Raw genomic sequence first — 21,513 nt, forward strand, 5'->3', positions numbered from 1 at the left:
CTCACCTACTCCCAGATGTTCCCCTTGGGATAACCACTCTGCCTGGCTCAAGAAGCTCGGTCTGTTTTCTGACCCCAGGCTGAGGCCCTGGGAGTGGCCGGCCACTGTTCTAGGGTCCTTACCAGACAGTCTACTTCTAGGAGTGTGGTACAAGGTTGAGGAAGCAGAGAGAAAGACACCAGAGGCAGGGCTGTCTGAGTGCCCAGTCTAAAGACAAGAAGAGCTGGCAAAAATTGCCTCTAACAGAGTTCATCTTAGTTTGAGTACTGTCTGGGGATCTGACCCCAGAGAGCAGCCAGTTGGAACACAAGCCCCTAAAGAAGCAGGGTCCCTTGGGGGCTGGAGAGATGGCTCAGAAGTTAAGACTGCTCTTCCAGAGGTTTCGAGTTCAATTCCCAGCAACCACATGGTGGCTCACAACCATCTGTAATGAGGTCTGGTGTCCTCTTCTGGACTGCAGGCATACATGCAGGCAGTACACTGTACACATAATAAATAAATCTTTAAAAAAATAAAAATAAGAAGCAGCAGGGTCCCCGAAGCCAAGTGACAAAAGCAGCAGGAAGGAGCCAGCAGAGGCAGCCACTGGGCGCTCCTGCAGCTCCACTAGCACTGAATATATGGCGGCCGTTCCTTCCCTCTGCTCAAGACTGCTGCTGTACAGAGGTGGCCTGTCCTGTCTCTGGTGCTGTGGCCATACGGTTGCTGACACCCTGCCTCCCAGCTCTGACTCACTGGGGTTCTGTGCTCAGATTCAAAGGCCTCCATTGACTGCAGGGCTGAGGTCAGTTTCTCCCCTGCAGCCTGGTCTGCTGGGTGCAAGACAGTGTCAAACATTAATGGGTCTAGCTGCTGGAGAACAGGGCTGGGAGTGTGTGGAGCCAGCTAGGCAGAATGAGACCAATACTGTCCCACTGTCCTTTCTGTTAGGCCTTTCATCAAAACAAGCAGGCTACTTTTAAGGTGTTTAGGATCCTCAGATTTCCAGCAAGATGCCTCTGGGTACCGAGTGGCAGAAGTGCCCCACCAGAGGGCGAGTGCAAAGCTTGCTGGCTTGCTTGGGTGGCCCCATAGCTTCTGTTTTTCTTACTGGGAGAGGCCAGAGGGAGCAGCTAGGGAGTGGCCCAAGAGACAGACTGGGGTGGTCAGGAACACAAGCCAAAAAGGTCATACAAAGGGTGGTGGGGTGCTCAAGAGGGAGGTACTCCCTTCTCTTCCCCCAGCAACCTCAGACTGAGCCCCCTGGGGTTATTTCCACAGGGAACCACAGCCAACCACTTATTAGCCCAGCCCTCGGGCGGGCGGGGCAGGACAGAGCAGGGGAGGAGTAAGTGAGGGAGCCATTTGGACAGATCCTGAGAGTAGAGTGGACCTCCTGGGCAGGGAAGGTACTAGGTGTGAAGTATGGAGCCCTCAGGGGAGGGCTCCTCTGGCTCCGCCTCACAATGGTAATATGACACCTAGATCTCCAGGGCAACCAACAACAAAAAAGCAGAAGCTGGACAACGGCTGGCTGTCAGCAGCCAAGAGCTCCTGTAAGAGGTGCCTGAGTGAGAAGCCGGGACAGGAAAGCGGCAGCGCTGCTGAAGCCGGCAAAGGTGGCAGCAAAGGACTGAGAGGACGCACATAACGGCTCTCTTCTTGGGTACCTCTTCTTGGCTCCCCAATATCTGAGCTCCCAGGTAAGTGACACAGGCCAGAGGTAACAGGGTGCAGAAGAGGAGGGAATGGGCAGTCAGAGTCTCGTATCTTCCACAACTTACCATGAACTCAGAGAGGAACATTTTGGGGGATACATTGGGCCACTGTCCTACTGGGAACTAAGTCACCTCCTGTATATACCTGAGCTCTTTCTTCCTCTGGGTCAGAGCACTAGAGAAGGGGATGTCTTGCCACTTACTGTGTATAGCAGGGAACTAGGGGCCTGCTGACTTGACACATTAAGTCTTTTCTATTCAGTGAGCTTAAAATAGGGTCTACATACCCACTGAGCTTCCATTTGCCCAAGGACTAGGGCTGAGCTCTCCCTGTTTCTCAAGGCTCAGGACAAGGTTGCCTAGCCCCAGGACCAAGATGAACCTGGAGCAGAACTGTCTACTTGGGGTCCAGATGAGAGCAGCAGCTTCCTCGTCTTCTGGGGCTCTGACCTGCTCATTGTTACATTTCCGGCTCAGGATTAGCCCAGGGAGGAGTCTCTGTACCCACTTAGGTTCCGGGGATCCCCTGAGTCCTCCTTTGGCCATGATCTCTGAAAACCGAATATGAGACATGCATACCTGATTCTAAACCCATGGCTGAGGGGAGATGGTGACTGCACGGATGAGGCTGGGGATGACCCCAGGATTCTACTCCATGCCACACCACTGGAATGGCGACCCTGGGACGTTCTTTGGTTCATTCTTTGGACAGCACAAGCACAGCCTTCCTGGGCAGGGAAGCTGCTCACCCCTCCTGCCTTCTGTCCTCACACCAGGGTTCAAGTCCCCCAGAGATGTTCCTTCCAAAGCAAACAAGCTGTTATCCAGTAAGAAAGAAAAACATCATCCAGGTTTGGAAGGCAAGGAGAAGGCCCAGTTTCTTGGCTCAGCAGAGGGAGTGGGCTTTGGCCTGCACAGGGCTGGGAACCTAACTCCCATGGTACTAGTGAGAAGTGGAGCACGGAGGGGACTAAAGTCACAATGGGGACAGCACATCAGGAAAGGTGAAGGGGGCATGGAAGTGAGCTGTTAGCCACTGGACCCCAGAGGCAGGAGGGTGACTGGCACCCACAAAACCCTAGCTTCTCTAGTCCCTGATTCAAAAGGGAAGCCCAGACTTACGAATGCAGATTGAGGAGCTTGCTTAATTTCTACTGGGCACCAGAGCTCCCCCTGTTCTACCGGCCACCCCTTGTTCTGGGAAGCTCGGGGGCCAAGGCAGCAGGACCACCTATTTCTGATTTCAAACTGAAGCCCCACAGAGATGGAGTCGCTCAGACACTCAGCATGGCACACAGTGGACATCTCCGCCCTGCTGGTTAGGCCGCTGGAACCCTCAGATCTCTCTCTGGTTATACCTCATTCAGGATGCTTCTCAAACACGACGATATGCTGCAGGACCCACCATGACAAAACGACAGGGTACAGCAAGATGCCCTTTGGGGCTGCGAGCCATCAGTGACAAATGACCCTGCTTACCAGGCACAGACACACTGCCGGCCCTGCGCACGTGGCAGCCGGGGCTAACTATCAGGTCTGCAATGAGGAAGTGGAGACACTGCGGGCCCAGCCAAGCCGCAGTTGTCTGCCTACAGGACAGCCGCTTCACCCTACAGCAAGAACCGCAAAGCCACCCGTCATACAAGGAATGCTACTCAGTCCCCCAGCCCGGCCAGTTTCCTTCTGCTGTGCTAGCTCTCCCTGACCATTGCCTGTAACCCAGCTGGGAGCATCCTCCAAAGATTCCAAGTGCTATGCAGGCAGCCTGGGCAACAGGTGGACCCAGGGGCAGCCACCACTTCCTCTACTGAAGATGGCATTAAGAGACTCTCTAGTCCCCATGTTCTTGATTGAAACATACGGTTGAGAAAGAAGTGGGTAAACCTGGGAGAGAAAGTCCAGGAAACACACAATTACCAGTAGCTCTGCTCTGTTAACTTAGGGGGTTAGGTTATCTAGTCAACAGGGCCAGCCCCAGGGCTCCCACTCCCCCTGACCACAGCTGGGGAACAAGGTCACCTAATAACCATTGGTTATATTGGGCACCAGGCATCTGTTGGCTCTGCTTTAAATAGCCCACTGGGAAGACGCCTGGGGAGCTGCCGGAATGTGCCTCTTTCCTCTCTGGAGAACAAGACCCCTTTACCCCCCCCCCCCCGTCATGTGCTTGTTCTGTTGGTCAGAGCTTAAAATAACAAAATTATCAACTGCCAAGCAAAGAGTTCCTCTTCGGCCCTTTGAGGGCAGAGAGCCATACCCAGCAGCCCCACTTCTGCTGGTAAAAGGCAAGACCTGGCAGGCAGCCCCATGGCATGGTGGACAGGTCCCACCTAGTTTCCAGGAGGCTGCCTATGGAAGGCCTTGGCATAGCTACGTGGCTGTCCACACAAGGTGTTCTAGCAGAGCAGAGCTCAGCTGTAGCGGGCGGGAGTATGCAGTTCTCCAACTTCGCAAGCCAAGCAAAGTGCAGGGAAGAGTGGGAGAAGGAGAGAGAAGCTGGGAGTAACTCTGCTAGCTGGAACTTTAGACCAACAAATTCTGACCTCCCTGCGCAGCAGGTCCGACCCTGAACCACTGGAAACTGGACATTGAGACCTTCCAGCTAGACCTAGGGTCCCAACCCTGCCAACCCTGCCAAGCAGGTGCCTCATCCCCCCTAACCCCTGAGTCTCTCTCTAGGTCTTTGGGTGTGGTACACAGAAAGCTCTCCTGATCACCAGCCTCCTGCCCGCTTCTGCTTTTAAGGAGTGTCTCCATTGGGCTCGTGAGGCAATGTGGGCACAGTGCCAGCCAGGCTGAACAAGCCAGCCCAAACACAGATGAAGAGGGAGAGTGAGAGGCAGCAGCCCGGGTTCTGAACCATATGCACACCACTTCTGTGGGGTGGGAACGCTGCAGGGATCCCGGACAGGAGAGCGGATGGGTGGCTTTTGCAAGCACGCCCTAGCTGCAGCGCCTTTGGCCTGACCAGAAGGAATGTTCTCATGTTCACATCAGCAGGACACACAGATCTACTCATTTAGTGACAGATAACGTGCAATTCTCAAAAAGCCTGGAGTGCCCCACTGTGGTGGTGAGGAACTGATAAAATTAATGCCCCCGGCTCATAAGAGGTGGTATTGAGTGTGCACAGCTCACGGGTTTCTAAAGAGCTATGGCCTGGTTCGTATGGTCCGTGACTCAGGGGCTCAGCTGAAATGGGCCTCCATAAACAGTGCATGGGCAGTAGGTGGTGCATGGGCTGGGTCCATCCTTGACTTCCCTGGCCCTGTCAGTTGCCACCCAGAGAAAGTTCCCGCAGCTAGGCCCCTCCCAAAGGCCTCTCAACTCAACAACACAGAGATAAAGAGCCTGTCCATCTGCACAAGAGGGGGAGGGGTAAATAGCGAGATGGTGATGGATGCCTTTAATCCCATCTTGGGAGGTGGAGGCAGGAGGATCTCTGAGTTTGAGGCCAGCCTGGTCTACAGAGAGTTCCAGAACAGCCAGGGCTGCTACACAAAGAAACCTTGTCTCGAAAAGCAAGCAAAAAAAAAAAAAAAAAAAAATTTCTATAAAGGGCGTATGAGGTTAGAGAAGGCGCCACAGGCTGGGGATGCAGCTCTGTGGTACAGGACTTGCCCTGGCGCCCATTCCCCAGGAGCACAAAAATGACAACAAACTCAGAGAAGGCACAACATGCTTCACAGAGAGGAAATCCAGCAGCTGGCAGCTGTGATCCAGGTCCTGAAGAACTTTTAGGGGAAGAAGGGCAGCCAGGCAGGGCTTGGCCTTCTACGATGGGCAGCTGAGGACAGCCAGGACCTCTCATTCTCAGAGACTCAGGCAGAGACTGCGCAGCACAAGGGCAGAGAGCCTGTTTGTAGGATGACCCTGTCCCATGACCTTCAAGGGAGTTTAGGCCTGCTGTGTGTAGGCAGGAATGCTGGAAGTGACCAGTCTCACAGACCACAGTGGAGGGGACCTGCCCGGTTGAGACCAGGGCCAACATGGCAATCAACAAAGACACAAGCTCCTGTTCCCCTACCCCCAACCCTCAGGAAGAACCAGTTTGGATGCTTTGGCACAAGACTGTCCCGGTTCCTTCTCACTCACAAGAGCTGAAGCTCAAAGGCTCCACCAAGGAACTCAGCTGAGAGCTTTGTCCAGGCCCTCTCTGGAAGCCGTGGCCAGCCTGACTCCAGTCAGGCCTTCTCTGGTAAGAACAGGCCCAGCACTCGAGGAGGGGAAGAGCTGGCTGACCTAGTCCTAGAACTCTGTTCCCATCTGAATGATAGCCCTAGGGAATACTGTGTGACCCCTTCTCCCTCACCTGACAAGAAGAGTGAAGAAAGTGGCTTGGTAGCAGAGGAGAGTGAGTCCTCGGGGACTCAGCATCATATCCTTCAAGGGACAACCCCTCCCTCAGTTTTTGCCTATAGCTGGTCCAGCTACAGTCCCTATAAACCCGTTCCTGATTCCCCTCCCACACAGAATCCTGAGGCCTGTCTTGCCACCCTAAGGCCATCTTGGGGAGGTACCAAAATGCTGAGTGACCCAGAGGCTGGCCGGGGAGCTCCAGTCAAACCTGCTATTTGTGTCTCAAGATAAAGGAATGCAAGAGCCGAGCCCCATATGAATGGGCAGGTGAACCGTCATCGGCTGCGGCCATCTGGTGGCCTCTCAAAGGCTCTCTGGGTCACATCTGTCACAAGCTGTCACATCTGTCACAAGTGTGGGCTGAGGGCTACCCTACCATGATCAGAGTTCCCCGACTGCCTGTCTCCCTCTGCCTGGGATCCACCAGCAGTGCAGGGCTGAGACCGACAAACCTGTTCTGCAGGCTATGGTGGGAGAGGCTGCTTCCCTGGAGCTACCTCCCAGCTCCTGAGCAGTTCCACAGGGACTCTACGGTGCTCTGTCTGTGTTACAGAACACAGGCGCCCTAGCAACATGGCAGCCACAGACTTTAAGGAGGAGATTCGCTCTGTGGGCGAGAGACTGCTGCTGAAGCTGCAAGGACTGCCCCAGGCTGACCCCGTGGAGCTGGTGGCCTTCTCTATCATCCTTCTTTTCACAGGCAAGTGGGGCACCTGGCCTCTGGTCCTTTAGCCCTGTCCCCTCAGTGTCCTATGGGCTCTTCCTGATAATTGGGAGACCGAGCCATGGTGCTGGCTGGAAGGTTGGGAAGTAGGGAAAGCGATGTCCCAGGAAAAGCTAAGGGAGTTGCTAGGCAGTGCTGGGAACTGGCTACCACCGGGTATCAACCACGAGCTGAAAGGAGTCAGGCTCGGGCAGTGGAGCAAGAGACAGACAGGACCCTGTCAGCCACTCTGGTCTTTGTGACCACTGCTCCAGACTGGGGGGTGGGGGGCAGGTCCTTTGGAGGGAGGGTGGGCATCCCTTCCTCCCCTAGCTCTTCAGCCCTGGACCATCCTCTCCCTTTAGCCACGGTCCTGCTGCTGATGCTGCTGGCCTGCAGCTGCTGCTGTGTGCGCTGCTGCTGCCCCGACAGGAGACGCAGGAAGATCCTCGTGCAACCCGTAAAACCCAGATGAAGGACAGCAGTGTGATGACCCAGGAGAAGCTGGACAGAAGCCTTCCCAAACTGTGACACAGACTATCATCCTGGCCACTTCTGGCACTGAGTTCTGGCACTGTCCAGGTGACAGACAGGGTAGACACCTGGAGACTTATCAAGGAAACAAGTGTTGCTCAACCTGCCGATGGACACCAGCGCTTAGAGGAGTCAACTGTTTCGAAAGCCCAAGAAAACGCTGAGGGCTTCTGCTGTACTTTTGAGGAGCCCCATATTTTGAACAGCTCATGGTTGTGGGGAGGCTGGCCCTTGGGCTCTGCTGATTTATGCCAAAGAGAAGTAAACTGATCAGGGACTTTGTGCAATTTACTAAACTCCAAGCCTCCGTCTGAAGGGGAGGGAACAAGTCAGTATTCTAGCTGAAATTTGCTTACTTCCAAGTAAAGCTTTTTTGGTTATGTGTTTACGAGGTGTTTGGCTATGTATATTTATGCGCAGGTGGCTCTGCATCAGGACAGCGTCAGAGCTCTAGGGGCACAGCCAATAACTGGTTTTCTTTCCAGGCTACTGCCCTTGGTGTGCCCACGAAGGCTGGGAAATCACACAGGAAGGAAGGCCACAGAGACATCAATGCCACACGCGGGACCAGTGCAGGGCCACTGGCAACACTGCTTCTAACAGGGCTGCTTCCAGAGTCCCACTCTGTTGAGTGATGGAGGCCGATGCCCTAGGACAGGTGCCGAGTCCAGGAATGCCACGAATATTTCCTGCTGTCTGCACCCCCACACTAGCACCTTCAGGTCACTGGGTCCTCCCATATTTCTTCAGGCTGTTGTACTTGTACCCCAACCCTTCGGCCCTGTCCCCATCTGAGCGCTCACAACCTCAGCTGACTTCCTTCTGGTGAGATGGACTAACCTTGGCACCTGCTTCCCGCGGTATGCTAGGAGTATAAAGCAGACAGCCCAAGTCTAGCCCAGTGCTAGACATGCTTCAGAAGCTCCGCAATTACCAACTGCCATTATTCGCCCCTCTGAATGGGCTAGCCCAGAGCACAGTGGACCCACGTTAAAGGAGGGTGCTGCTGAAATGCCGCCATGCCGCCCTCCCTGCGGGTTACTGTCTTCTAGACACACAGCTACAAACCGAAACACGAAACGTGCGGAGGGGCAGACACGTAAGTCTCCATACGTGGAACAGGGCCAGGACTGGCTCCAATTACTCCCACTTCTGTTACCTAAGTCTGCGCAGCACACATTCTGCTTGCCTGGGAGCAGAGTTCAGCCTGCCTTGAAAACAGGTCACAGTAAGGGAAGTCAGCCCCTGCCACCTCCAGCTGGCAGCCTAGGCCATACAGGCAGGAAGGCCGACAGGAATTCTTGCTAGCTGGTTTGACTACCTGGTAGCCACAGACTTGTCTGACAGGTTTGGGTTATTGAAACCAAGAAAGGAGGTGTTTCCAAACAAAGAAAAAGAAATCTAAGAAACCACCTGTCCTCGGCCCCTAAAATTGGAATTCAGAGTCAAACACGTCTTTAATCCCAGCACTCTGAGAGGCAGAAGCAGGTGGACCTCTGTGAGTTCCAGGTTGGCCAGGGACCCCTTCTCGGGGCTGGAGAGATGGCTCATTGGTTAAGAGCACCTGGGTTCAATTCTCAGCATCTACTTGGCAGCTTACTGTCTGTTACTCCAGGTACAGGGAATCTGACACCCTCACACAGAAATACATGCAGGCAAAGCACCAATCACTGTTTGTTAAAAAACAACAACAACAAATGAACAACAAAAAAAAACTTTATCAAAAACAAAACAAAAAATACTAAACAAGAAAACCTGAATGATGCTAATAAAGACAGTTAAAATCCAGAGGGCTAGGCCATGCTGTGTTGCCTTTAAAAAAATTTTAATGGGGGAGGCTCAGTGTTTAAGAGCACTCTGGCTGGTCTTCCAGAGGTCCTGAGTTCAATTCCCAGCAACCACGTGGTGGCTCACAACCATCTGTAATGAGATCTGGTGCCCTCTTCTGGCCTGCAAGCATACATGCAGACAGAACACTGTGTACATAATAAACACATAAATCTTATAAACAATGTAATGGTGCTGGGAATGAAGCCCAGAAGACTGCACTAGGCAAGTGCTCTGACCCTGAAACACAACCCAGACCTAGAAGTTGTCTTAAGCTAGGTTCCAATTCACCGTGCCCCCGCCTTAGCCTCTTAAGTGTGAGGATTACATGTAATGTGCCTCACTTGCTTGGGGCTTTTTTTTTTTTTAATCTTCTCTTTTTAAAACAATCTCACTAAGTGGCTCTGGCTGGAAGTCAGTATGCACCTAGCTCGAGGCTGTCCTCTGCCTCTGGAGTGCTGGGATTGCAGGCATGGCCCACCACACCCCACTTTTGTCCTGAGCATTCTGTTGCAGATAAATTCACTTAACCGTCATGGTGCTTCAGTCCTTTATTATCCTGGTTGACAGAGGACGGAGATCAGCCTCGGTGCAACCAGCTAAAATGTGGCAAAGCCAGCTCTGGGTCCAGCCTGTCTGGCTCCAGCTCCCTGCTCACCACACCTACGGCTTGAGGCCTCTGGGACACAAGGCAGAGGTGTTGACCCCATTATCCCATTAGCCAACCCTACATCCACGTACCCACACCCAAACTCTGTCTCAAGATTGCTTCTGTGTAGTGGGTGGAAATCCCACAGCCAGCTCTCTGAAGAGAAGCCCGGGGGGAGTGAAAGAGTGGGAACCTGCATTTCTCACTCGAGCACCTCACAGCAGGTCCCTCGAAGCCCTCAGTTCAGGAACAGCAGCCCAGTTCCTTCCAGAATCTTCTTTTTTTTTTTTTTTTTTTTTTTTTGGTTTTTCGAGACAGGGTTTCTCTGTGGTTTTGGAGCCTGTCCCGGAACTAGCTCTTGTAGACCAGGCTGGTCTCGAACTCACAGAGATCCGCCTGCCTCTGCCTCCCAAGTGCTGGGATTAAAGGCGTGCGCCACCACCGCCCGGCCCAGAATCTTCTTTAAGCAGGATTTCATTAGCATCAGGAATAGCCTTCCTGTAGGAAGGCTAAGGTTGAGGACCCTTCTTTGCTAGAAAAGATTCTGGTTCCTAGTCTAGCTGAGGGTACCACGAACAATCCTGGACACCTAGTTCAGTTCCAGAGTAGAAGGTACCATGGACAACCCTGGACATAGCCTAAGTAGCCAGTTCGCTTGCACCTTCCTACCCCATGCTAGGTCAGTCCATCCTATAAGCTAACCAACTGCAGCCTGGCACACTCTGGGATGGCAGACCTAGGCCACCTTCACTGGGGAGGAAGCAGGCGTGAGAAACAGAAATGGTCACTGCAGATCTGAGCTGTCAGAAGGCAGCTGGCGACCACAGCAGCAGCACAGGGCGGACTACTTCAAGCTTAGGGAAGGTCCCACTGATGTAACTGCCCTATGCCAGGCAAGAACAAGCCATTGTGGTGCACGGAGGCTACCGCAGACCTCACCAGCTTCCTCATGGCCCTCCCTCCCACATGGCTTCTGCTCTACCAATGTCTGATCTCAGTCCCTCAGGAGGATGAGGAGCCGCCTGGTTCACTGCCTGAATTTTCGGCCTTGTTACAAACTAAAAATCAAGGTGAGAATCACGTCAGCAACGCTTGGCAGAGCACACACAAGTTTTGTGAACTGTGACACAAATGAGTACTACAAATTTCATATCATAAGATATGTGCACAAATTAATTTTGTTCTAAAAATGTCTTCCTCCTCTTTGCACCCTGTTCCATGACAGGGCATGCTGTCCCTAACTCTCTTTTTTTAAAGATTTGTTTGTGCTGGGCAGTGGTGGCACACGCCTTTAATCCCAGCACTTGGGAGACAGAGGCAGGGAGATCTTTGTGAGTTCGAGGCCAGCCTCTACAAGACCTAGTTCCAAGACAGGCTCCAAAGCTACAGAGAAACCCTGTCTCGGGTGGGGGGGAGGAAAAAAAAAGGATTTGTTTTTATATGTATATGTGTTTGTCTGCATGTAGTGTACCACATGCATGCCTCTTATCTGAGGAGCCCAGAAGAGGGCATCAGACCCTCTGGAACTGGGGTTACAGATGGTTTCGAGCCACCATGTGGGGCTGGGAATCGAACCTGGGTCCTCTGGAAAAGTAGCTAGTGCTCAAGTCTTTACAACTCCCGCCATTTCCTCACAGAGGAACCCTCGGCGCAGACCACTGTGCCTGCAGCACCCTCTCCTGTTCTCATCTCCCTCACAACGACTGAGACAACAGATCTACCTACTTGGATACAACAGTTAATTAACTAAAACTAGACAAAGCAACATATCTGATGTTTTGAGACAGGGTCTCACTATATATTTCTGGTAGCCTGGTATTCACTATGTAGACCAGGCAGGTCTCAAACTCAAAAGACCCACGTGCCTCTAACCCTCAAGAGCTAGAATTAAAGGTATGTGTCACCATGCCCAGCAGGGGTTTGTTTTTAGTTTTTGGTTTTTTGAAACAGGGTCTCTCTGTGTAGCCCTGGCTATCCTGGAACTCACTTTGTAGACTCGGCTGGCCTCAAACTTAAAGATCTACCTGTCTCTGCCTCCTGAGTGCTGGGATTAAAGGTATGTGCCACCACTGCCTGGCTTCTTTTGTATTTTTTAAAGATTTATTTACTATATATGTGTGTGAATGTTTGGTGCCTTCGAAGGCCAGAAAAAGGTGTTGGATCTCCTGAAACTACGATCACAGGCAGTCAGGGTCACCTGATGTGACTGCTGGGCACTGAACCAAGGTCTTCTGGAAGAGCAATAAGCACTGTGACTTCTGAACTGTTCTCCAGCCTACAGAAGCTGAGGTGGGAACAGACTGGCACACCTCTTGGGTGGGGCTTGGTCTCTGAGGATGGCTGTGAGCCAGCGCGGCTCTAGCCTTACTTTGTAGTTCTGGTTTCATTAGAACAAGAGTGTGAACACACCAAGCGTAAAATGTCACTACAGAGGGGCCAGCAAGATGGCTCAGTGGGTAAAGTTACTTGCCACCAAACCTGAGGACCTGAATTCAGTTCCCTGGAAGCCACAAGTTAACCTATTTCCAACAAGTTGTCTGCTAAACTCCACACACGTCATGGGATACACACACATGCACATACACAAAATGTATTAAAATTTTTAATGTTATGAGTCTTACAAAATATGCCCAAAGTTTAGTTGTTTGTGCTTCTTTTGATGGGAATATGGAATGATATCAAAGTGGCCACATAGGCATTAATAGAGACAACAACTTTGTCTGCTCTAAGGTATAGGGCCTGAGAGCCGGCTTCAAACTCCAACTGCACAGCCTTGAATGAGTTGCTTAGTCTCTCTGTGTGTCTGTCGTCTGTCTGTAAGACTGGAGTTGTGGCAACCATTGTTTCATTTGTTTATACGATGTCACACTCAATTTTGCAGTCACAGGAGCAAGCACAACAGCTATAAACCAGTTTGGGAACAAACAACTGACTCTTGATAAGAACCTGATTTCACTGATAGGCTCATAAAGTACCAGGGTGTGCCAGAGACCAGCCTGCCAGCTGTGTGCATTTGGCAAACCATGAAGTCAGCAAGTTTTACATGAGGAAGTGGAAAGCAACAGGTGAGCCATGGGTCAGTCGAGAATGCTTTCCTGAGTTTGCTCATCGCCTGTCAACCACTCCAGGCTGTATCTGAAGAGATGCCCTGAGAGGATTAGAACAACAAATACCCGGGATTCTAGAAACTGATGTACGTGGGCATTTCTCAAAACTCTACAGCAGGATTGATGACCTGTGGGCTACGACAAGAGCCTCGCTGGAGGGAACAGCCTCTCTTATGATGGGATGCAAAGCCTGGCACAGCCAGGTCCACACGTCTAAGCTTTAAAGGAGTCAACAGTGGCCATCAAGTTTCAAGCAGGGCATGTATGATCAATCCCTTCCTCCCAGTTTTCTCTCTAACCAAGGGGTAGGAGGATGACCAGCCACATGAAACAGCTGAGGTCATGCCCAAGGCAGGCACAAGAGAAAAAGACTAAGGGTGGCAAGCACTCCCATCCAGAAATGGTTCTGGGAGGCTCCAGCCAGAGCTGCGGCTAACCATTCTCCCATACCACAGGAAAGAAGGCCTTCCCAAGTGAGCTCCAAGAGGTCACTGAGACGGAGAACTAACACCTGGTGCACACAGGCGAGCTGGACAGGTGACCTGTAGCACAGACACAATCTATACTTTCACCCTCCCCCAAGTCTGACTTCTCTCAAGGACAACTTACAAAGTGCCCCAGCATCTCCAAGAGATGCCATCACAAAAGGGCAGAACACTGCTGAAGAACTGAGGGAGGGAGTGGCAGTTGCCAGGCAACCAGTCTAGCCCACCTTTGTTTGCTCTGGTGGCAGCAGCCAAGGTGTGGTCAGAGCCATTTGGCAATGCTCTGGGCTGCCAACAGTCATTTCTTTGAGTTGCTGAATAGCTGTGATCACCTGGCAGCCGCTTCCACCCAGGAACCCCAGAGTGTAAGGCCCAAAGGACAATCGTGACCTTCCTTTGCCCTCATAAGACACAGGCTATTAGCAGAAGAACCAGGTAATGACGTTTCTTTTCCCCCTATACTCTTTTCAGCTGGCTGCAGCCTACTGGCACCGGTATGCCTAGGCCTCCTGCTTCCAGCAGTCTCCAGACACTGCCTCAATCACCCTCTGTTCCTATCTACCACCACCACCACCCTTTTTAAAGATTCATGTGTGTGTGTTCTTCCTACGTGTATATACGTCCACACATGCATTCCTGGTACCCTCGGAAGCTAAAACGGTGTTTGGTGCCCTGGAACTGGCATTCTGGATACTATTGTGAGCTGTCACATGGGTGCTGGGAACTGAATTTGGGTCCTCTGCAAGAGTGACCAATGTTCTTGACTGCTGACTTCTGAGCAGACATCTCTCCAGTTCCACTTTTTTTTTTTTTTTTAAAGATAGGATTTTGTTGTTCCCTGTTGGCCTGGAATTCTTGGGCTCAAGCAGGAATTCAGCCTTCTGAGGAACTAAGACTTAAGTGTGCCATCAATGCCAGTGGGGATGCTACACCAGTCTCTAAAAATGCCTCCCAAACACCTGGCAAATGGGACAATAAAAATAGGGGACGATCTACAGAGGTACATTTTAGGTTCTAGCTAGGAGGGCCTCAGTGGTGGGAGAGGCATCCTGGCTCATAACTGAGTTGGTCAGAAATGAACCAGAGATTCCCGAGGCCATCCCCAGAGCTTCCAAGTGGGAGAGCCCTCAGTGTTGGCTAGCCAGATGTATCCAGTTTTTCTGAGCTCTCTGCACTCAGGGCCTCTGTCTCCTCTTCCAGATTTACACGGGCGAAATGGTGATCCCCAAGGACACGCAGAATGACGAATTCTGGAATAACTCGTGGGACATGGGGGGCCTGATAGTGATCGGCCTGTTCATCGCTACATTCCTCTTCTTCCTCATATTCGCCATTGTGTTCGGGTGTGTAGAAAGTACTGCGTGTGAGGAGGACTGAAGTGACTTCTGGAGTCTTCAGAGGGCAGCAGGGGACAGCCCACACCAGCGGGAGCCCTCCAGTACCTCGGGCTCAGAATCTAACCACTGGGTCTGGCTTTGGGATTGGTTCATTAGCGGGATGGGAAGGCTGGTCTGATACCATTTCCAGCTTGCACACCCGGCTACCAGCTGAACAGGTGAGCGCATGGAGAAGGGCTCTGTTCCACCTTAGGAGACAACAGCAAAGGCTCACAAGGTCTTCTAATAAGTGTCCCTGTCCAGGCGGCAATTTCACAAGTCCTTCACAGAGAAGGACACAAAATATCAAATGAAGTAAAAATTTCTTTTCAAATCCACTAACGTGAGCTCATCTTCTATGCAGACATGGTTCTAGCCCCTCTATCAAACCACAGTAAGGGCTGCAAGACCTCAGGGGTCTGCCCTGTAGGCAACAGAATCGCTCTTACAAGCTGCTTTGGCCCCTAGGTTCACAAGGTAACTTCAGTTCCTAAACTCTGCCTTTTGCGTGCATTCCCCCTGACTGGGCTACTACGTCACCCTCCGTGGCCTGTATAGCGCTTCCTTGTCTTTCACATCTCAGCCTAAACCTGTGTCTATCAAATGCTCCCTGTCTCTGACCCCAGAGATGGGGACTCTGTTACTCTCAGAACACTTTACAGGGTTAGGGAGCTGGCTCAGCAGTTAAGGACACCTTAATTGTTCAGCAGCTCCTGCAGAGGACAGGGGTTCGATCCCCACCACCCATGTGGTGGCTCACAATTATCTGTAACTCCAGTTCCAGGGAAACCAATGCCCCTCTTCTGGTCTCTGTGGGCACTAGGCACACATGGAGAACACTCATACACAAAATTTTAAAAAAGAAAAACAAAACAAAGCCAACATGTACCTTTTTCTTCAAAGCCCATTCATGAGCAATTATATAATTTTAAATATTGTGTTTCCCAATGAGACAAGGCTTGGCAGAAGCAAAGGGCAAAGAAGCACACAGACAGATCCCCTGGATGATGCTGAGCAGCCGAGCTCCATAGTCCAGAGACCCACAAGACAATTCTACCCAGAACAAAGGGAAAGCTCCTCTCCGCTCCAAAATGCCCAGACTGCTATTTCAAGCCCCGCTGGGAGCCGCGCTGCTTTGCGGCTGCAGCTCTGAGAAATGGCTGCATGGCAGAGACAAGATAAAAACCACTGGAGGCCCCGCCCTGGCCACCATATCCCACCCTACACACCCCAACCTTACAACTGCTTCCTTTAGCTGCGTACCCACACAGCTGAGCCCACCCCCCACCGGTCTTACCCCTCACTACCAGGGCCTGCCATAAGGGAGGCTGGTGGGAGCAGACACCTCAACTTCAGCCTCAAACCAGAACTAATATTAGAAAAGGAACAAACATCTGTTGAAAGGAGCTTTCTCCATGCCAGATTCTGTTCACACAGCAAGCGGTCTCTTCCTAAAGAGCAGCGGCTGACAGCTCCGCCAGCAAGGTTTACTCCACCTGAGACCTGGGAGTCCTGAGATCCAGAACCTCAGGAGCCAACAAGATAGGAGGTGTGAGACCGAACTGTGGGGTTTTGGTGGGGTGGGCATGGAACTCTTGGCCCCACAGATAGATGTACACTCCCAACTGGCCTATCAAGGCACAGAGAAGCCTCAGGAGGAAGAAAGGCAAGTGGTCCGTGTAGACCTGTCCCACTGCCCGGCAGGTCATAGCACTGCAGTCCCAGAGGAGCAGAGGAGACTGACAACTAGCGTGGAAACAGCCTGAGGAGGTGAATTTAGCACGCTCATGTAACCAGGGGCAGCAAAGGGCTCTGGTGGTATGGCCTTAGCCAACGGTGGGCCTGGCACAGCAACCCGCCACTTTTTTGCATGTGATCCTGCCACAGAGGCTAAATTAGAGACGCCATTTCCAGAAGGAAATACTTCAATCGGTGACACCAACTCACCAGTGAGGAGGGAGACTGAGAATCCAAATGTAAAACCGAAATAAGCGCACCCCCTCCACTTTCAGGAGAGCCCAAACACATCTTGTAGACACTAGTACCACGTGCTTAAGTGGCAACACTCTGCTTCGAGACGACAGTATCTGGGCTAGGAGAGTAGCTCACGGGTAGAGGGCTCGTATAACATGCACAAGTTCCTGGGTTCAATCCTGAACACCACAAAAGCAGCCATCCCTCTTCCCCCAGAGACTAGGACCCATGTATGAGACAAGCACATCCACTGTGATAGTCAAGGAGCCCAAGGACAGTAGCTTCTATCATGAGTTTTGTGACCACGGCCTGTCTGGGGCTTGGCTTACTCAAGTCTGAGGCAATCACTGCAGTCCACCAGCGCTCCAATTTGCATACAGATGAAGGAATGGATTTTTCCACAGACTGACTCTTCTTGGGCATCGTTTACATAGGATTCTACTGACTACATGCCCAGTCACGAGTTGCCATTGAGCAGCTAAGTCCCTTTCCATGGCTGGCCCATAGCTCCCGTCCCATTGCCACGATAGGTAAGCAGGTTCCACATAAGTTGGCTGGTGTCCTGTCAGAAGAGCTGACTTATCCAAAGCATGTGACACCCCCCCCACCGCTACCATCAGCTATGAGTGGGCCCAAAGCTTCTGTCGGGCTGCGAGAGAACAGCTCACCAGGTGTGACACACGCCTACAATCCAAACACGTGGGAGGAGGAGGCAGTCAGGATAACCAGGAGTCAAAGGTCAGCCTCTGACACAGGGCAAGCTGGTGTGACCCCATCAGAAGCAAGTGAAGCAGCAGGAGTGACTCACACCCAGTCAGAAGAGCCAGCTCAGTGGCAAGAGCTGGCCACATCATTCATGGAGCCAGTCAACCATCCACGAAGTAGGCAGAGGAGTGGATGACAACCCCAGTGTGGAACAAATCCTCACGCATGAGAGCTAGAGTTCATGGCTTCCAGAAGTAAAAAGGAAGGGTTCTGACTGTAAATCAAGTCTCTGGTCTCCATCTTTGGAGGTCCCGCCCTTGTGCCCCTTGCACCTTGACCTCTCTCCGAGGAGGGTCAAGGTAGCCCACCAAACCTTGACTCCTCCCCAGAAAAGGTCAAGACCACTCCCCCTGTCTATTTAAACTGCTCCCCCCCAAAATAAACACGTGGTCGCTTCCCCCACCCCTTGTTGTGGCTGTCCAGTTCCCCTTGGGACCACCCAAGAGCACAGGAATCCAATTAAACCTGGGTATCTTTTAATTTGGTCTGATTTGATTTGATTAGGATTTTTATGTCAGCAGAGAACTCCTGTTAGAAAATATTCTTAACACTGACTTCCACATTGCTTGAAATATGAGCTTTGCAAGTAGGGGATGCTCGGTGGCCTAAATGATGGCTTACATTAGTTGGTACAGTAATGGTCGGAGGGAGAGGAAATGATCTTTTTCCCTTCGAGGAGCAGAGAGGCAATGCAGGGGTTTGCCTAGGGCCCTGCACCTGCTACACAAATGCTCTACCACTGGGCCACACCACATCCCCAACCCCACTCACCCCAGTTCTTCACAGAAGGTCACCAGGGCATCGAAGGACAGCAGGGTGGCTTTATCAGATGCTTTGTTCCCTCTCTTTTCCTGCCGAGAGAAAGCAACCACTTAGTCCTCCAGTCCCAGTTAAGTCCTGAAGGAGAGAACAGAAAGGGACAAGAAAGCCACTCCCCCGAGCAGCACCCTAGGCCCCTAGGCCTGATGATATATCAGCATCTCCACTCACTACTGAGTTGGACTTTCGAGGATGGGAGCTTTTCAGAACTGCCATTTCCAAAAAGATCACCCTTCCAAAAAAAGTGATTCTCATGCAAAGAGCTCTGGGACTGACATCTGGGAAACTATGATTCTACCCAGTTCTTTTTTTTTTTTTTTTGGATTTTCGAGACAGGGTTTCTCCGTAGCTCTTTGGTTCCTGTCCTGGAACTAGCTCTTGTAGACCAGGCTGGCCTCGAACTCCCAGAGATCCGCCTGCCTCTGCCTCCCGAGTGCTGGGATTAAAGGCATGCGCCACCACCGCCCGGCTTCTACCCAGTTCTGTTTACAGTAAACACAAGCTCTGCGTACTAACATGTAGATATGAGTATATGTGCTGATGTCCATACCAGAGGACACAACCTAAACTGTTAGCCCTGGGCAGATAAGATTGTGCATTGTTGGCTCCTTCTATAGCTATTACCAAAAGTTCCTTAAAAAAAAAATTATTGATTAATCCCAGCACTCGGGAGGCCGAGAGAGGTGGATCTCTGTGAACTCGAGGCCAGCCTGGACTATAGAGCAAGTTCCAGGACAGGCTCCAAAGCTACAGAGAAACCCTGTCTTGAAAAAAACAAAACAAAAACAAACCAAACTCCTTGATTTAGGGTCAGAGAGTGGCTTACGGGGTAGGCACTTGCTAAGCCTGAAGGTCTGAGCTCAGCACCCACACAGTAGGAGGAGAGAACGGACCCCCAAAAGCTGTTCTCTGACCTCTGCACACACTCAGTGGCATGTGCTCACACACAATAAATGTAAGAAAAAAAGTCTCACTTTAGAGGGCTGGAGAGATGGCTCAGTGGTTAAGAGCACTGGCTGCTCCTACAGAGGTCTGGGTTCAAATCATGGTGGCTTACTACCATCTGTAACCCAAGTTCTAGGGGACCCATCCCTCTACCAAACACACATGTGGTACATGAACACACATGCAAGTAAACACTCATGAGCATCAAATAAAAATTTAAAAAATTAAATAAAAAAATACAAGAAATAGCTATCTGAAGCAATATTGAAATTTTGCATTTAGTTCCTTCATCGCCCAAGACACAGAAAAATGCACACTTTGTGGGGAGAGACAACAAGGGCACTGAGAGCATGAAAATCAGCAGAGTCTATGACTGCATGGGTAAGGAGTGCTAACGAGACTCATTACTTTGTATGCTTGTCTAAAGAGCTCAGAGAGACGGCTCAGCAGCTAAACACACACTGCTCTTGTAGAAGGCCCACAGTTCAGCTCCCAGCACCCACATGGTGGCTCACAACTATCTGTAACCTAGTTCCGAGGGATCTGATACTCTCTTTTGGGGTGCAAAAATCCCACTCACTCATACAGGCAAAACACTCGTGTACATTAAAGCTAAGAGAAGTTTTATTATTTTCTTAACCAATGTGTATGTGTTTGCCTGTATGTATGTCGGTGCACCACTTGTGTACCTGGTGCCCACAGAGTCCAGAGGAGCATCAGGTCCCCTGGAGCTGGAGTTACAAATAGTTGTGAGTTGTCATGTTGAGAGCTGGGAATCGAACCAGGGTCCTCTGCAAGAGCAGCCAGGACTCCTACCTACTGAGCCATCTCTCCAGCCCCATGTTTGTTGATGTTTTCCTTGTTTGTTTTTTTGTTTTGGTTTTTCAAGACAGGGTTTCTCTGTATGGACTTATCTGTCTCCTGGAATTCATGCTGCAGACCAGGCTGGCCTTGAACCCACAGAGATCCACCTGCCTCTGTCTTCTAAGGCGTGCACCACCACTGCCCAGCTTGTTGCTGTTTTAAAGAATCTTAGTAGCTGGGCGGTGGTGGCGCACGCCTTTAATCCCAGCACTCGGGAGGCAAAGGCAGGCGGATCTCTGTGAGTTCGAGACCAGCCTGGTCTACAAGAGCTAGTTCCAGGACTGGCTCCAAAACCACAGAGAAACCCTGTCTCGAAAAAACCAAAAAAAAAAAAAAAAAAAAAAAAAAAGAATCTTAGCTAAGGCTCTAGCACAGTGACTTGCCTAGCCCGTCTGAGAACCTGGGTTCTGACCCCAGCAATACTGACTATGTATTTATGTGCTGTGCTAGAAATTAAACCTGGACAGTTAGGCAAGAGTTCTTCCACAGAACTGCACCTCTAGCCCCAACTGCAATTTCTTGTGATGGCAGTCTTTTCCCCATCATGGCTATGTCAACACAGTTACAATTTTACATTGCCACGGTCACATTTCCTCTTTTGTACAGCGCTGTTTCCCCTGAAAAACAGCTGCTTCTCTCTGTCCTGACTTCTTTAGATTTCAGTGCGACTAGTTCACGCCCAGATGTTCTGACACAACAAAGAATTCATTTCCACAGGAGCCCAAAGGAGCAGTCAATTGGATTTTTGAAAACCTCCTTGAACCTTCTGCCCCCAGCAGCATCTATGATTTTGCTCTGGGCCAGCACTCATCTCTCTCTCAGGTTTCCCCTCACACTGCATGGCTAGCACTTTGCCCTCTGGGCCCTCTTCCCAGCACAGATTGTTGTTTTCTTGTTTTAACTTTACGTGTATGAATGTTTTGCCTGTGTGCATATCTGTGCACCACACACACGCCTGGTGCCCTTGGAGGCCAGAAAAGGGCCTCAGATCCCCCAGAAGTGGAGTCACACATGGTTTGAGTTGCTATATGGGTGCTGGATATTAGACCTGGATCCTCTGCGAGAGCAGCAAGCACCCTTAACTACCGAGACAACTCTTCAGCCCCAAGTTTTGAATGCAATTTTTGTGTATATCTTAAAAGATTTGTTTATATGTATGAGTGCTGCTTTTGTTCTTGTTTTTAATGTGCACTATGTGCTTGCAATGCCCAAGGAAACCAGAAGAGAGCACTGAATTCCATGGGACTGAAGTCACTGAGCCATTTCTGAAGCCCCTTACCCCAGGTTTTGTGTGTTTTTTTTTTTTAATGAAGTCTTCTAAATCGGAGTTTCCTAGGCAGACATTTGCCTTTTTTCTGTTATTCTTTTATTTTGTTTGTTTGTTTTTTTTTTTTAAAGATTTATTTATT

General features: G+C 51.0%; 3 protein-coding genes across 5 annotated transcripts in view; 2 read left to right on the plus strand and 1 right to left on the minus strand.

The window, feature by feature from the left end:
- The window catches only part of Recql5 (RecQ like helicase 5), a 40,646-nt gene that overhangs the window by 5,943 nt on the left and 13,190 nt on the right, over nucleotides 1–21,513 (minus strand). For both annotated transcript variants that reach the window (XM_057775690.1, XM_057775689.1), the window contains exon 7: nucleotides 18,248–18,327. In XM_057775690.1, coding sequence (XP_057631673.1) covers nucleotides 18,248–18,327 — 80 coding nt within the window. The remainder of the gene's footprint in view (nucleotides 1–18,247; nucleotides 18,328–21,513) is intronic.
- Nucleotides 1,361–7,675, plus strand: Smim5 (small integral membrane protein 5). Of its 2 annotated transcripts, XM_057775691.1 has the most exons (4): nucleotides 1,361–1,682; nucleotides 5,738–5,895; nucleotides 6,610–6,756; nucleotides 7,125–7,675. In XM_057775691.1, the coding sequence occupies exons 3-4, from the start codon at nucleotides 6,630–6,632 to the stop codon at nucleotides 7,232–7,234; spliced, it is 237 nt and encodes a 78-aa protein (XP_057631674.1). In that variant the 5' UTR covers nucleotides 1,361–1,682; nucleotides 5,738–5,895; nucleotides 6,610–6,629; the 3' UTR covers nucleotides 7,235–7,675. The 2 variants fall into 2 exon arrangements, with proteins under 2 accessions (XP_057631674.1, XP_057631675.1); XM_057775692.1 differs by lacking the exon at nucleotides 5,738–5,895.
- Nucleotides 13,640–14,738, plus strand: Smim6 (small integral membrane protein 6). Its single transcript, XM_057776656.1, has 2 exons — nucleotides 13,640–13,726; nucleotides 14,562–14,738. Exons 1-2 carry the CDS (start codon nucleotides 13,640–13,642, stop codon nucleotides 14,736–14,738), a joined length of 264 nt encoding a protein of 87 aa, XP_057632639.1.

Source organism: Chionomys nivalis, chromosome 7, assembly GCF_950005125.1.
Source record: "Chionomys nivalis chromosome 7, mChiNiv1.1, whole genome shotgun sequence".
NCBI lineage: Eukaryota > Metazoa > Chordata > Mammalia > Rodentia > Cricetidae > Chionomys > Chionomys nivalis.